General features: G+C 42.4%; 4 protein-coding genes across 6 annotated transcripts; all 4 read left to right on the top strand.

Annotated features, from left to right (window-relative positions):
• Positions 1–25: 25 nt before the first annotated feature.
• Positions 26–844, top strand: zgc:194655 (uncharacterized protein LOC794380 homolog). The gene is made up of 2 exons (XM_062383730.1): positions 26–170; positions 546–844. The coding sequence occupies exons 1-2, from the start codon at positions 26–28 to the stop codon at positions 677–679; spliced, it is 279 nt and encodes a 92-aa protein (XP_062239714.1). The 3' UTR covers positions 680–844.
• Positions 845–1,583: 739 nt separating this feature from the next.
• LOC133949713 (uncharacterized) lies at positions 1,584–6,138 on the top strand. Its single transcript, XM_062383673.1, has 11 exons — positions 1,584–1,730; positions 1,817–1,922; positions 1,996–2,111; positions 2,709–2,779; positions 2,854–2,979; positions 3,158–3,253; positions 3,334–3,465; positions 3,553–3,681; positions 3,771–3,808; positions 4,050–4,090; positions 4,189–6,138. Exons 1-11 carry the CDS (start codon positions 1,691–1,693, stop codon positions 5,613–5,615), a joined length of 2,322 nt encoding a protein of 773 aa, XP_062239657.1. The 5' UTR covers positions 1,584–1,690; the 3' UTR covers positions 5,616–6,138.
• A 429-nt stretch (positions 6,139–6,567) lies between these two features.
• Positions 6,568–10,306, top strand: LOC133949716 (ubiquitin carboxyl-terminal hydrolase 47-like). 2 transcript variants are annotated; one of them, XM_062383681.1, is made up of 11 exons: positions 6,568–6,771; positions 6,858–6,963; positions 7,042–7,157; positions 7,286–7,356; positions 7,434–7,559; positions 7,869–7,964; positions 8,061–8,192; positions 8,280–8,408; positions 8,488–8,525; positions 8,611–8,651; positions 8,744–10,306. In XM_062383681.1, the coding sequence occupies exons 1-11, from the start codon at positions 6,714–6,716 to the stop codon at positions 9,850–9,852; spliced, it is 2,022 nt and encodes a 673-aa protein (XP_062239665.1). In that variant the 5' UTR covers positions 6,568–6,713; the 3' UTR covers positions 9,853–10,306. The 2 variants fall into 2 exon arrangements, with proteins under 2 accessions (XP_062239665.1, XP_062239664.1); XM_062383680.1 differs by having other exon boundaries at positions 6,855–6,963.
• A 321-nt stretch (positions 10,307–10,627) lies between these two features.
• Positions 10,628–15,025, top strand: oxa1l (OXA1L mitochondrial inner membrane protein). 2 transcript variants are annotated; one of them, XM_062383698.1, is made up of 11 exons: positions 10,628–10,780; positions 11,756–11,890; positions 11,977–12,108; positions 12,313–12,496; positions 12,626–12,769; positions 12,878–12,963; positions 13,264–13,428; positions 13,553–13,657; positions 13,757–13,919; positions 14,050–14,130; positions 14,767–15,025. In XM_062383698.1, the coding sequence occupies exons 1-11, from the start codon at positions 10,670–10,672 to the stop codon at positions 14,886–14,888; spliced, it is 1,428 nt and encodes a 475-aa protein (XP_062239682.1). In that variant the 5' UTR covers positions 10,628–10,669; the 3' UTR covers positions 14,889–15,025. The 2 variants fall into 2 exon arrangements, with proteins under 2 accessions (XP_062239682.1, XP_062239681.1); XM_062383697.1 differs by having other exon boundaries at positions 12,196–12,496.
• The last annotated feature ends 65 nt before the right edge of the window (positions 15,026–15,090 follow it).

Raw genomic sequence — 15,090 nt, 5'->3', positions numbered from 1 at the left:
GAGCAGTTCACCGAGAAATCAGAGAATGGGCAAAATCTACCAGGTCGTGGTTCACGGTCTCAGGGGCGAGAAGATGACCATCGACCTGTGCAACACGGAGGAGCAGATGAAGACCATGACGGTTCTGCAGCTGAAGGAGAAGATTGCGGAGAAACTCCCCCAGAGCGGAGGTAAACGCACAAAGTCCGTCGCTTTATTTTATTCTATGAGGGAGCTGAACGCAGTCTGGGAAATGTTCCTGTTGTTTGTCTTTTCATGGAGTGTTATTTAAGAAGGGGCGTTCTAATGGATTTTGGGCTCCCAGGAAAAAGGGACCGGGGGGGGGGGGGGGGGGGGGGGGGGGGGGGGGTTACTGTTAAATTGTGTCTGCCATTACTGTTTCTCATACCCAACCACCAGCTGAGTTTCACTTAGGGTAAACATGTAATGATAATAGCTAATACCTACTTTAAGCTTAAATATGGAATATATGTCTTACAGTTTGACTTACTTTGTGTGTGTGTGTGTGTGTGTGTGTGTGTGTGTGTGTGTGTGTGTGTGTGCAGGAGAGGAGGCTCTGCGGCTGATCTTCACAGATAAGATGTTGGACGGAGACTTCACGTTGCTCTCTGAATATGGAATCCAACACATGTCCGTGATCCAGATGGCGTTGAGGGTTCCTGGAGGAGAGACGGCCTGACAGAGACGACGCCCCCCTAAACCACCACTGTGCTGCTTCACGATGCTACTTCCTGTTTACAAATGTCAAACCTTTCTTCCAATAAACCTTTTAGCGATGTTCCCACGTTGCCTTGAAATATGTTTGAAAGTTGCTGTTGCACAAATAAAACTGTCTAATGTCTCATCTTTGATCAGTGTGTGGTTATTCTGAGGTTAAAGTGAAGCCTCGAGACTCTTTAACAGGGAATGAAATACTGGTGAAAATGTTTAATTTTTAACAATAACTTACTTTACCTCTATCGACCTCCATCAACAAAACAGGGAATAATACTTAGTATAAACAAATAGACAACTCATTTGAGTAAACAAACACATGTATGGGTAAACTGAATGTGTACATGTATGATCCTCAGATGAGGCATCACTGTCACATTATTAAAGCATTTCATTAATTAATAGTTAAGTAATTCATAATTTTAAATTCCTTTAAAGTTAGTTATAAGTTGCCCATTAAAATATCGAATCTAAAAATGATCAACATAGTCTTTTAATTTGTAGATTCTTGTATTTATATGTGAATAAATGCATTAATGCATGTGTTTTTTTCAATGTTTACCATTTCCTTGTCACGTGTGCTCCTCCTTGGAACTCAGAGTGTCACTTCATAGGATCAATTTATTCCCCCACCCTATGCTGCATTCAGGTTGTGCATGGAACGAATCCAAGGAGTGTCTCAGTTTCTGGACTATTTTTAGAGCTGTTTTTATTGCAAACTAATATTCAGTTTCCCTGTAAGAAACTTGTGAGACTTGTTTCTCATAAGAGGTGTCAGCTAAGTGAAGCGATTATTCAGAAACACGCAGCTGCAGGATCCCAGCAAGTGAAAGTGAAAGAGCTCTTGCAGTTAGAACAGTTGATGGTCAAACAGAGCAAAGGGTGTGTGAATGTTACAGCTCGTTGTATTTGTGTTTAATGGAAGCACAGTTGTTTTTCTGAACAGAAGATAAACTGTGGTGACTGATAAAGGATCATGATGAGCTGTCTTTACACTGGTCTACGTAACACTCCAGGTAAGATCCACTTCCTGTTATCTGCAGCCATGGTGTGAGACTTTCCTGTACTTTACATGCATTTGATCAAACTCTCCTCCCAGCAGATGATTTAGTGTATCATGGCTTGTTCAACCAAGGGGCCACATGTTACCTGAACAGTGTGCTGCAGGTGCTGTTCATGACCGAGGACTTCAGAGAGGCTGTGGAAAGGTGTGTTACAAAGTCCAACTCACAATATGATCATTTTAGTGCATCTATGACTCTGGGTCTGATTTCTTTTCAGGTATGACCCTCATAACCCCGAGTGCATTGATCCTCAACTCAGAGACGTGTTTGATGAGTTACTGAAACAAACATCAGACACAAATGAGATTACAAACAAGCTGGGCATCCACACAGGTATGTGGAACAACATGTTGCCTTAATAGAGGCTTGACATTGAAGGATCAAACTGTTTTGATTGGTGCTGTGTTTAAAGATGGATGACATGTCTCCTCCCACTAGCTGCAAAACACCGCCATCTTGTGCTGATGATGTCATTCAGAGCCAATGTCTCTGCAGTAGTGATCCAACCTGTTTGTATATCATCAAACAGCTCATTTAAACCAAACTTACAGGAACAATACACCAGCGAGAAAAATGTATTTGACATGCACTTTGAAGATTTAGTTTGGTCCATGTCTCATTCACTAACATTTAGAATTCAGGGTTTGTGACCCATACTGCAGCCATCCACCAGGTGGCGATCAAGTGGCTTTGGCTTCAAATTTAGGGAGCAGTCATGGCGTCCATCTTTATATACGTTTGTGCCTGTGTCTGAAACCATTCACTAATTCCTATATCGTCCATTATATAGTGAGATCTCATCGTTTGCATCGTGAAAACTAGTGTACGAACGATGGTCATTAACTGAGCAATATGTACCATCATGCATTGCGCTCCTGCTTAGTAATATAATATAATAATATAATGGGATTTCCTCTCCTCCCTGTTCAGTGTGGGAGCAGCAGGACGCTGCTGAGTACTTTGAGAAGATTCTCACTATGACCAGTTCGGAAGCATCACAGGTAAACACGCTAACAGAGCTGAAGATGAACACATGAATGACATGTTTCATGTAAAGTAAGATTTGTGTTTTCAGATCTTCCACGGAGAGTCGACGCAAAACATCACATGTTCCCGCTGTCGCAAAGAGAGTAACACAAATGGGAGATTTTGGTATCTTCCTCTTGAACTGGTGAATTCCCACAGTGACCTCTACAGTGTGGTGAGAACCTGACTTGTTATGAATTGTTCATAATAAACTGTACGATATTAAGCCTCAATACATTTTTTTTTTATTATAAAAATCTGCCTATATATCTGAACAGATAAAGAACAGGTCTCTTACGCTTATGAACTTTGAGGTGTATGAGTCCAAGATGGTTTCATGTGTTTCTCATTAGGTGGATGGCATCGATGAGTATTTCAGAACCTCACGTTTAGGCGGAGAAAACCAGATGTACTGTGGCAACTGTGAGACCAAATCTGATGCTACTATGGTGAGTTATGACAAACCCTGTTTCTGATTCATGTTCAACAAGCGGAACTATAACAACATGACAACCCGTGTTTCACACAGACATGTGTAATGAAGCATCATCCAGATGTTCTGACGCTGCTGCTGAAGAGGTTTGACTTTGACTACCGTTACATGTCGTATGTCAAAAACAACCGGGTCGTGGTTGTTCCCTCTTCTCTACAAATCCCAGAGGTACAGTCTGTGTTTTATTTAGTAGTATTTGATCACAACACATTCATTTTTCTACTGCTCACCCTGTTCTTTCCCCCTGGTGATCAGAATCAGATGTATGAGCTGTATGCGTGCGTGGATCACTTCGGTGATCTTAGAGGTGGACATTACACAGCAACGATAAAGTCCCAGGAGAATGAGAAGTGGTACTACTTCAATGATACCAGCGTCACGTTGGTAAGAACATGAACATGAACATGAACATGAAAGTTTTATTCCTTTTCCTGATTCATTGTGTAATGTTTGATGATTCTTGTCATCAACAGCTTTATTACCAGCCGTTCCAAAAGGACATCATTGAGAGGTTAGATTTTATACTTATTTTCATACCCTCCGTACATTTTTGGGGTTACCAGTTACCAGTTTTGGACTGTATAGTCAAGGTGGCCTTTTTCTAAAAAATGAACTGATGAGATTTCATTGTTTGGGGACAAAGGGTCACCGGGACCTCATGTGATTCTGGAGAAAAAATTGCATTCTTTTGCTTGTTTTACTCTATTTGAAAATGGCCTGTATTTATTTTCATGTCCTCCCCCCCACTATAGATCCCAGAGTGCTTATCTCCTCTTTTACAGGAAAAAGCAAAGTAAGACACTTGTTTTATGTTTCATTATGCTCGTGCATCAGGATGTTTGTCACTTTGCCTGAAGTCATTTGAATCCTGCTTTCTGGTCCATGTTACAGATATTCATACTCAAGAAATCAGTGAGGTGGTCCCCAATGGAGGTTTACCTCTGCCTGCTGCTGGACACGATGGTGATGAGTGTCAAGATGATGGGCAGATGACAGAGCGAGAGGAGGGTGAGGAGGGTATGGAGGTTGAGGAGGGTGAGGAGGGTGAGAAGGGTGAGGAGATGGCAGAAGTTGGCAATGGCAAGACAGAGTCCGTCTCCATCGACAGAAACGGAGGAAACGTCAGTGTTGGGTCTGCAGGACCAGGTCCCATTTGTAATGTGGAGGATCAGGACAATGGAGCTGAAGTCAGGCAGAGGGAACAACACATCGATCAGGAGGGTAATGAGGAGAGCAGTCACACGTCTGGTTATCTTCCAGATGAAAAACAAGAGGAGGATGAGGGGAAAATGAGGAAGGAGGAGGAGGAGGGAAGAAAGGCAGAAGCTGAGGATCAGACAGAAAAGAGAAAAAGACTGATATCTGCAGAGGCTCAGCTTGAAGAAAGAGCGAAGGATCAGATCTGCGACAATGCAGAAATAGATGATGTTAGACAAGGGAGAGCAAATATTCATCAGGATTTGAAACCAGAGGCCAGTGACAGGGATGCAACATGTGATAGTCTTGGTAGTACGGACAAAAAGGAAGACGAGGAGGAGATGGAAGTTGACGGTAGTGAGGGAAAGATGAGAGCTAATAAACTGACCTCAGAGCCTGAAAACTTGACAAAATGCCCCCACTGTGGCAATGTCATTGTCTGTGGTCAGAGCCCTCCACTTGTCATTGTGGACAAAAAGGCAGTTGATGAGAAGACGAGAACAGATGATAAAGAGGAAAAGGGAGGAAAGACCGGGAGATCAGAGCTCTTGACAAAAGATGATGTCTACCTTCAAGGGTGTGAGGACACGGGAGATGTTGGTGCTGGAGAGCAGGGAGGCGGCAGCGGGTTGTTAGAACGACGTGAGCAACAGAAAGATGAGAGGAGGGAGGAAAAAGGAGATCAGGAGCCAAAAAGAGGAAATGACGAGGCCGCACAAGGATCCACAACCAAACCTGAATGTAGTGAGAGTGTGGAAGATCAGGATGAGGGAGGGTTAGATGATGGCGGACAGAACATACAAGAGGAGACGATCGGTGTCCATGAAGGTGTGGGTGCAGAGGAACAAGCTAAAGAAAATAAAGACCCCTCTCAATCGGGAACGAAAGAGCTGAGGGAGAACCAAGGCGGTAAAGGTGTTGAAGAGATGGAGAATTCTCAGCCAACAGAAAGAGCTGTAGTGGAGGGTGAAGGTGGGTCGGTTAAGACTATACTATATGGGGAGATAATTGATGAGGAGATAGAGGAGACTCCGAGTGGCGTTCAAGTACGTATCGAGAGGAGATCGATAAGAATAGAAACAGAAGAGGGAGCCAAAAAGATGAAGATACACTATGACTAATGTGAACCAGACTTCAGAGTGGGATTAGAGATAATAACACTGCTCGTCATTTTAGTGATGCACAAGTTGTTCCTCATGTTGTCAGTAATCAGTCAGTCACATCAGCGTAAATCTGCTTATTCATTGGCCGGTAACAGAAAACATCAAGTAGATGAAGTCACTGACTTCACTTTTGACTTCAATGGAAAAGTTATGTTTTACACACTAAAGCAATACGTTGATTCTGACCTTTTTTAGAGATAAATAAATAAATGACGCTGAATGTAATGTATGATTTTGTTTCTAATAACAGATTGTGGAGGGAATTCAAATGTTAAACTTTGTTGAGATATTTTTATTGTTCGTTGTCTAATTTTCTATGCTACTGTCTTCACTAACGATCGTAAATAAAACTTTCGGTAAGTTTAGAGTTTATTATCTTTGAAACGAATGGATTGTGTTGTTGTTTACCTCATGTCACTGGAAGGGTTTAAATAATAAAATTTGTATACAATAATAATGATAAGAACATAAATAACTGATAATAAAGGATCATGTTTTTAAATATTGTGTTTTATGAATTCCTTTAAATTTGTATTAGCTTTTCATTTCTGTTGCCTTCACAATAACCTACATGTGTGGTGCTACTATAGGAATTTGTATATATGCAAAATGTTAACGGCTTGTGTTGTAGATGAGGACATACACTATGTTTTAATATTTGAGCCACAAACAGGAATTTCGCATATCACTGTAAAATATAATCTTGTTGTGTGTCCAAAAAAAAATTGATTCAGCTTCTGAATAAGCTTCATGGTGTTTTATATGATCAGTGGCCTAAAGGGCGTTTCATTCATAACGCTCAAGCTTCTTGTAAGTCATGTGATCCTGAACACAGCATTTCAGCCCCAGTGAAACAGAAAGTGTTCTGAGGTGGATGCAGGAGACAGAGAGACTGTGCGTGTGAGTCCATAGTAAACAGAGGCAGGGTTGTGTGAATCTTACAGCTGAAGGTAGGCTCATTGTTTTTATTTATTAGTGATTGATTTGTTGTTTTGAACAGAAGATTGTAAACTGCATCTCCCTGTGGATAACTGTGGATGTGACTGAGAACGGGTCATGATGAGTTCGTTGCACAGAAATCCACATTTCTTCAAAGGTGTCTCCACCTCTGCAGGTAAGATCCACTTCCTGTTATCTGCAGCCATGGTGTGAGATGCTCCTGTACTTTACATGCATTTGATCAAACTCTCCCTCCAGCAGCTGATATAGTGTATCATGGCTTGTTCAACCAAGGGGCCACATGTTACCTGAACAGTGTGCTGCAGGTGCTGTTCATGACCAAGGACTTCAGAGAGTCTGTGGAAAGGTGTGTTACAAAGTCCAACTCACAGTATGATCATTTTAAACAAGTCCATCTTTGACTCTGGGTCTGATTCCTGTTCAGGTGTGACCCTCATAACCCTGAGTGTATTGACCCTCAACTCAGACACGTGTTTAATGAGTTACTGAAACAAACAGCATCCACTTATAACATCAGAGAGAAGCTGGTCATCCACACAGGTACGTGGGAACAACATGTTGCCTTAGAACCAAGCCCACATTTGAATCTGTTCTCACTAAGCTAACATGGAGTTCTACGTTGAAATCCAACCCTTTGTTATTCCTGATTTCCTCTCCTCCCTGTTCAGTGAACGAGCAGCACGACGCTGCAGAGTACTTTGAGAAGATTCTCACTCTGACCAGTTCTGAGGCATCACAGGTAAACAGGCCACCAGTGCTGAAGATGAACACGTGAGTGACATGTAAAGTCATTATTTTTTTGGTGTGTGTTTTTAGATCTTCCATGGAGAGTTGACGCATAAGATCACATGTTCCCACTGTCGCAAAGAGAATAACACAGATGGGAGATTTTGGCATCTTGCTCTTGAACTGGTGGATTCCCACAGTAAAGTCTTCAGAGTGGTGAGAACCTAATAAATCATACATCCCATTGGCTTTAAGTAAGGAGTGTCTCATCCTTCTGGAATCCACAGAGAAATGTCCCTGCACTGCCCTCTCCTGGATTTATTGTAAAACTTCCAACATGCTTTGTCACCTTTTTTCCCTCTGGCCATCAATAAGGGCTTCAGGAGCGTTTCAAAGGACATCTCACAAAATTCTCGTTCTGGGCCCCCCGTCTGAAGTCCCTAATATCAGCATTGGCCCCTAAAAATACAAGTCTTTGAAAACATTGGGTCCAAAAGTCTTAGACGGGATCATGTGTTTCATTAGGTGGATGGCATCAAGGAGTATTTCCAAACCTCACGTTTCAGCGGAGAAAACCAGATGTACTGTGACCACTGTGAGACCAAATCTGATGCTACTATGGTGAGTTATGACCAACCATGTGTCTGATTTGCTAATGGCAGCATAAAGACTTTATAAAGGGAATTAAAACAACATGACAACCCGTATTTCACACAGACATGTGTAATGAGGCATCATCCAGAGGTTTTGACGCTGCTGCTAAAGAGGTTTGACTTTGACTACCGTTACATGTCGTACGTCAAAAACAACCGGGTCGTGGTTGTTCCCTTCTCCCTACAAATCCCAGAGGTACAGTCTGTATTTTATTTTGTAGTATTTTATCACAGCACATTCATTTTTCTACTGCTCACCCTGTTCTTTCCCCCTGGTGATCAGAATCAGACGTATGAGCTGTATGCTTGGGTGGATCACTTCGGTGATCTTAGAGGTGGACATTACACAGCAACGATAAAGTCCCAGGATGATGAGAGGTGGTACGACTTCAACGATGCCAGCGTCACGTTGGTAAGAGTGATCACTTTGACTTTTATTCATCTGTGAATTTATTTTCCATCTCATTTTTATTTATTATTTCCATCAACAGCTTGATAACCAGCCGTTCCAGACTGGCAATACTGAGAAGTAGGTTTTCATTTTTCTTCTCTTTCCCATCAGATGTTTTGCTGAACATGAAAATAACTTTATTTTTTCTCCATCATCCCTTCAGATCCCGGAGTGTTCATCTTCTTTTTTACAAGAAAAAGAAAAGTGAGATATTTCTATTATTCTTACTTTCCTGTGGCGTGGATTTCTGCTTTAAATGTGATTGTTAATTGTTTTATTTTAAACCTATTTTCCAGCTGCATACTCCAATGGATTGTGTCAGCCTGCAAAAAGAGACTATGTTCCCGATTGTAAGGGTTGTAACAAGAATAGACGTAACAGAAAACATGAGAGAGATAAGAGGAAGATGAGGAAGGGTGAGGAGGAGGAGGGAGGAAAGGAGGCAGAGGCTTACACCAGTGCAGAGAAGAGAGTACTGTTCTCAGTAGGAATCCAACCAAAACCTGATCCGGAACACAAGCATGAGAAAGAGGCCAGACACAGGTCCCCTGATTATCCTCCAGTTTGTGTGGAGGAACGTAGAGAAAAGGAAAGAATTGATAAAAAAGAAAAGAGAAAATACTTCAAATTCTTAACAAGCGATGCAAAGAACCTAAAACATGAAGGATTGGACAACGTGGATGATGATGAGGGAAAGGGTAACGCTGGTCGGAACAAAAAGAGAGAGGATGAAAGGATGGAAAAAGACAACAAAGGACGTGCTGGTAATAGAAAACGTGTCACGTCGAGGTCCAAACTGGGAGGGATCAGCTGGTGGCAAAAAAGACAGAAGCAACCGAAAAAGGAGAGAGACGAGAAACGGGGGAGAGGAGGTGATGAAGCTGCACAAGGGAAAAGAAGATCCTCAGCCAAGGGTCACTTTGGACAAGGTTCAGAGGATGAGAGACAATTAGCTGATGGACCAGAGGAGAAATGGATCAGAGAGAAACTAAATAAAGGAGATGCTCAATGTAGTCAAATCAGACAATCAGGCAGGAGGAGACAGGCAGAGAACCTGGGAGTCAGCGGGGCTGGATATGAGGAATGGGATAGGAAAAGCCAAAGAGGCAGAGAGGTGAAGAACAGAGAGAAAACCCCACAGTACACATCAAAGAATAGAGAGAATGTCAAAAAAAAATCTCACCCAAGGTCGAATGGAAGGGCGACTTTGACGAAGGGCCTGAGCGGGATGAACCTGAACGAGTCGCCTTCTCCAGATCCACAGCAACACAGGGCTGGAAACACAAGGGAGGACATTGAGACAGACGCCGCTCCTCAATCCAGAGGAGAACATGCAAAGAAACATAAGGACACACGGTTGCCTGGCTGTCTCCCTTTTTTTTTCAAGAAACCAGTGTGGGAATAGGATAATGTGCACACGTTATCCAAGATAACATGATTTTACACGACTGCATGTCAAATTGGTAATTATACATTATCTCAGTATACATTATAATCCTCACTGTAATACTTCTGTGTGGTTCTGTCTATTTAACAGATCATCTTTGATGGTTTTTGGTCGTGTATAATGCATCACTTCAATTCCTGTTCAAGTAAATGGTATACATGAGAGACAGGGTTGTTAATTTTATATTAAAGTGCTGGATTATTATATCACTTTGTGATAGAAGATGACACAAATATAAGTTAATGGGTTATTTCACTAGGAGGAAAACAAGATCACATTCATGTTTATTTCATTTTGAGTTGTATGTAAGTTCATCACACACTTTATTTTATTTGTGGTGTTGTCTGTCTCTGCTGTTTCGTTGTTAGTTTGATTTTATATTTACAATATTCAGATTAAAAAATTACCAGACCGGCTTGTTAAAAGATTATTGATGAACTGAACTAATGCAACAAAACACATTTTTTACTTCACTGTTAAAGTATTCGTTTTTTTTGTTTTATCATTCATTTATTGTAACTTGAGAGATTCTGGTGACTAATAAAATACCACTGCTTCATATATAATAATATATTTGAATAAATATACATAAAACTTCTTCTTCTTCTTCTTCTTCTTCTTCTTCTTCATCATCTTTATTTTTCTTCTTCTTCTTTTTTCAATAAATAAAACCTGGAAGTAAATATCAAAACACTCACCATGCGAGAAGCGCGTTAGCACGAACTGGCTCCGCTCTGTTCCCATAGCGCGTCATCCCCCTTCTTCCCTGTCAAACATGGCCGCCATCAGGAGCGGGGTGACACCGGGCTGCCTGGCCAGAACCTTCCTGAGACAAACTGGGAAACCGAGCCGCGGCAGTCGACCCGCCTCCGACGCGTGGAGCCACGTAGGTTCTCTTTACTGTTCCGCGTCTGCGTCTCGGTTCCTGGTTCTGAAATAACGACGTAAACAGTGGCTTCCAGCGGCTAACCAGCTAGCCGGGTTAGCATGCTCGATGCTAGGTAGCTGAGCGTGCATGTCTCCTTTGACTTTGACAGCAGCAGCAGCGTAACACAACAGTAACACAACTGTTACTGCACCGGGGGTTTTAACCAGAGCAACGTGGGGGGGTTAGATATATGTGATTAAACATGCTAACATGCTAACGATCACCAGGAGAGAATAAGTCCATTAATGTGTTGGTGCTTCATTTATTATGGTTTCAAGTCACTGGAGCTGTGGCTCTGCTACAAGCTAAGCTGTGGTATGATGGCCAGGAGGTGTTCACACATTACCTAGATATACCTATGTAGTATTTATACAGTGTATATATGTAGTATATATAGATAAGAATCAATAACCCCCCAGTTGATGAGTCTGGTGTAAATGACCTAATTCCCACTAGAGGTCGCTGTGTCTTAAGATGAACTTCAACCTGCTACACACCTTTAAGATAAGATGATGATGATGAATATTCAGATATATTACAATACTACACATTAATAAACATGCATAAGCCCAAACGAGAAAAATATATACATTTGCATCTCCTACATAAAGAAAGCAATAGCAATGTCTCCACTGTACGTTTAGTGCTAAACATTCATTTTCAGAGTCACTGTGCTGACAAGTAAATGTGTAGGTATGACTTCTTAAGACAGAGTGAAAAGGGCTGACGCTTCATCTTCATAGATTAGTTTTGTGCTTAAATATAACAAACTTCTAAGTAAACTATGAAGTTTTTCCACATCTGATAAGCTTGGCATCAGACATGTGACTCCCTGTTTTTCTCCCAGGTTTAACAACCTGTTTTTCATCAAGTTATAGTTTTATTGTGTGAAGTGTCGTCCCCACTGACTCTGACCCTCGGGCTCCCACACAGCGGCTGCTCCAGAGGTCCCACCTGCACACAGTGATCGAGTGTCGTAGTGCGACCACCAGGACCCTGCTGGGCTGCAGACAACAGGGGAAGTTCCTCTGGGTGAACGCGGTGACGCTCAGACACAACAGCTCACAGGTGATTGGTCGTACACGAGGAGCTGCTGTAGTCCAGTAGAACATTCTTACTAGACTGATACTCAATGTGCATTCAAATCTCTCCAGATCCCACCTGAGGATGGATCAGTGGCAGCTCCAGTGGTGGAGGCTCCTTACAGTTCTCCAATCCTGGAGTCCACCCCTGTCTCTCTGTCCGCTGACTCCACCCCCATCTTCGGACAGCCAATCGCTGAACAGGTGGAGACCACATCTGGAATTACATCCTCTGTCTTAGACCTGAACACTCTAAAGTTAATTGTCATTTGGTCTCATTTATATTTTCAGATTCCAATTGAATCCCTTTCCATGGCCGTACCAGTAGCAGAAAGCGCCATTTCTACTCCCGTCTTGGATTTGTCCCTTGATCACGTGTCCACTGACCCCTCCCCTATTTTACCGCAGCCAATCCTCGAGTATGTGGCAGATGCTGCCCCCACCGCAGTGGAGGTCCTTCACGCTGCGACCGCAGACTCCACCTTAGCAGAGCTGGGACTGGCTGCTCACACACCTGTGGGACTGATCCAAAACCTTTTAGAGTTCATGCACTTGGATTTGGGTTTGCCCTGGTGGGGGGCCATCGTTGTAGGTAAGCACGGCGCTCAACAAAATACGTTTAACATATCGTGAATCTGACATTCTGGGGAAAAAGTCAAGGTAGATTGTATCAGATATAATATCCTGCGCCCGGATTCCTTCTCTTCCTCCTCCCCTACAGGAACAGTTCTGGCTCGTATGGCTGTGTTCCCAGTCATCGTGAAGGGCCAGAGAGAGGCGGCCAAGCTGAACAACGTAATGCCTGAAATGTCCAAACTCACTACCAGGATGCAGGAGGCCAAACAGAGTGGAAACAAATTTGAATGTAAACTTAAATTCTTCTCTTGTGTTTGTGTGTTTGTGTGGGGGGGTGTTTGTGTGTGTGTCACCCCAATCTGATCAAGTTGTCATGCCGTTTGTTTTTATGCTGCAGTTGCCAAAGCCTACACAGACCTGAACATGTTCCAGAAGAAACATGATGTGAATCCTCTGCGTGGCTTACTGGTTCCCCTGGTGCAGGTCTGTTTGTTTCCTTGATGGTCTTCACCAGGAAGGAGGTTTTTATCCCAGTCTGTTTGTATAGTAATCCCTGGATCTTAATGGAAATATCGGACATATTTAGGGAACTGATTTCTACTCTAGTGTGTTTGGTGCAGAATTCAAATGGATACATGTGACATTTAGCTGCCAGTGTGTTTCTGTGAAGTGCTTGATACAGATCTAAAAAATATTTAATATGGAATCATATCTTAAGATTTATACACTTTAAACATTTTTTTTGATGATCAGGACAAATCACTTATCTGTCTGTTCCCTCAGGCACCAATCTTCGTCTCCTTCTTCATCGCACTGAGGAAAATGGCTTATCTGCCGGTGCCCAGCATGCAGACGGGAGGTATGCTCTGGTTCACAGACCTGACGGCAGCAGATCCTTTTTATATTCTACCTGTAGTCGTTACTGGAACCATGTTCTTCATCCTGGAGGTGAGGCAACACAAACAGACACGGTTGCATTTAAACACCATGAACCTGTTCTGATCATTGTATAAACTTAATGATGTAAATGGTCTTTTCCTTTATAATAAATGTGTTGTTTTCTCTCTTTCAGTTAGGGGCAGAGTCCGGTGTTGACAACCCCAATCTGAGAGCCATGAAGACTGTGTTCAGGATCATGCCTTTCGTCATCCTCCCTCTCACTATCAACTTCCCCACAGTAAGTCGGTCGTTCACTCACTCACCATCTTTTGTTACCATTCACATTATAACAAAAAGCCACTTTCTAACAGTTAAAGTCTTCTTTTCTCGACCTCAGGCGGTGTTCACATACTGGCTGACCTCTAACTGCTTCTCCCTGGGTCAAGTGGCTCTGCTCAGACACCCACTGATCAGAGATAAACTGAGGATCCCAGAGAAGATCAAACACCCAGAGTCCGCTCTGCCCACAAATGAAGGATTCTTCTCAACCATGAAGAAGGGTGGGTGCAGACAACTGATGTGTTGGGTTATCACAGTACTGTTAAACCAGAAAGGCATCCAGTGTTTGATTTCTTTTATTACAAAAATGATTTATTTCTGTATATATTGTGACTCTGTGCGGATTTCCAGGCTGGAAGAATGCTCAGCTGGCTCAGCAGCTGGAAGAGAGGGAGAGGAGGATCAAAAATCACCTGGACCTTGCTGCTAAAGGTCAGAAACTCTAGATTCATTTGTGCTTGTTTTCCTCTTTCTCAAATGTGAATATCTTTCTTACATGGTTTCAAATTATGTTAAAGTGTTAAATGAAGTTTATTTTCACCTTGTTGCCTTTTTTATAGAACAAACAATGAATTAGTTATTTGAGAAGTTGAAATGTAGATTAATTCGGTTCAGATAAACATGTTTTGAGGGCTCGCTCTTGGGAACAGAGACCGAACAATGACACTCACCCAGGGTTTATAAAATGTACCTACACATCATGATGGCCAGATGGCGCTGTTAGCATTGTTCTTCCTCTTCACTCTTTCACTATCATGTGCATTCAAAGCACAGACTGCATTTACTGATAGAACAGTGAAGCCCAAGTGTCCAGATTGCCCCCTGGTGGCCGTCTCCTCCGTGCCAGTTGGCGGATGTTGTCTAACAAGTAAAAGTTCACATTAAATAACTTTTTCTCAAAGATCGTTATCGTGATTTTACGTAGCTTTTCATCTTTCCTGTAAGTTTGGTTTTAATTAGTAAAGTGATGTTTGATTGACTGACTCCTGATTGGTGAAGCACAGCAGAGCATAGACACGTATTTCCTTGAGTTTATCATCCAACTCCTTCTGTCCATTTCCATCACAGGTCCACTGAGGCAGACCTTTACCCACAATCCTGTGCAGCAGACACCTCCCATGGCCGCAGCATCAACGAAAGACAAGCAAGCTAACGACAAAGACAGACCATGGAAGGACACTATTGGATAAATCAGACTTCCTCGTAGCTTTAAAGTTTTAAATCTACGACAAACACATTGTAAATATTTATGGATGGATATTGGGACAGGCTGGGGCAGTGTATGTATCATGCTAATTAAAATGTCAAATCTGCCTTGAAACAACCACTGTGGCGTGAACCTTGTCTTTATATTCAAGAACATACACACACTAGGAATTCAAGAAATGAGTC

The sequence above is a fragment of the Platichthys flesus genome, chromosome 24, assembly GCF_949316205.1.
Source record: "Platichthys flesus chromosome 24, fPlaFle2.1, whole genome shotgun sequence".
NCBI classification, from domain to species: Eukaryota; Metazoa; Chordata; class Actinopteri; order Pleuronectiformes; family Pleuronectidae; genus Platichthys; species Platichthys flesus.
This window is presented reverse-complemented; position numbering and strand designations above follow the sequence as displayed.

Coding starts and splice junctions, on each gene's coding strand:
- zgc:194655 (XM_062383730.1), top strand. CDS start 26: ATGGGCAAAATCTACCAGGTCGTGGTTCACGGTCTCAGGGGCGAGAAG. Junction 171..545: donor GAAACTCCCCCAGAGCGGAG/GTAAACGCACAA, acceptor GTGTGTGTGCAG/GAGAGGAGGCTCTGCGGCTG.
- LOC133949713 (XM_062383673.1), top strand. CDS start 1,691: ATGATGAGCTGTCTTTACACTGGTCTACGTAACACTCCAG. Junction 3,466..3,552: donor CTTCTCTACAAATCCCAGAG/GTACAGTCTGTG, acceptor CCTGGTGATCAG/AATCAGATGTATGAGCTGTA. Junction 4,091..4,188: donor CTTTTACAGGAAAAAGCAAA/GTAAGACACTTG, acceptor TCCATGTTACAG/ATATTCATACTCAAGAAATC.
- LOC133949716 (XM_062383680.1), top strand. CDS start 6,714: ATGATGAGTTCGTTGCACAGAAATCCACATTTCTTCAAAGGTGTCTCC. Junction 7,965..8,060: donor CCAAATCTGATGCTACTATG/GTGAGTTATGAC, acceptor TATTTCACACAG/ACATGTGTAATGAGGCATCA. Junction 8,409..8,487: donor ACGATGCCAGCGTCACGTTG/GTAAGAGTGATC, acceptor TTCCATCAACAG/CTTGATAACCAGCCGTTCCA.
- oxa1l (XM_062383697.1), top strand. CDS start 10,670: ATGGCCGCCATCAGGAGCGGGGTGACACCGGGCTGCCTGGCCAGAACC. Junction 13,429..13,552: donor CCATGTTCTTCATCCTGGAG/GTGAGGCAACAC, acceptor TCTCTCTTTCAG/TTAGGGGCAGAGTCCGGTGT. Junction 14,131..14,766: donor CCTGGACCTTGCTGCTAAAG/GTCAGAAACTCT, acceptor TTTCCATCACAG/GTCCACTGAGGCAGACCTTT.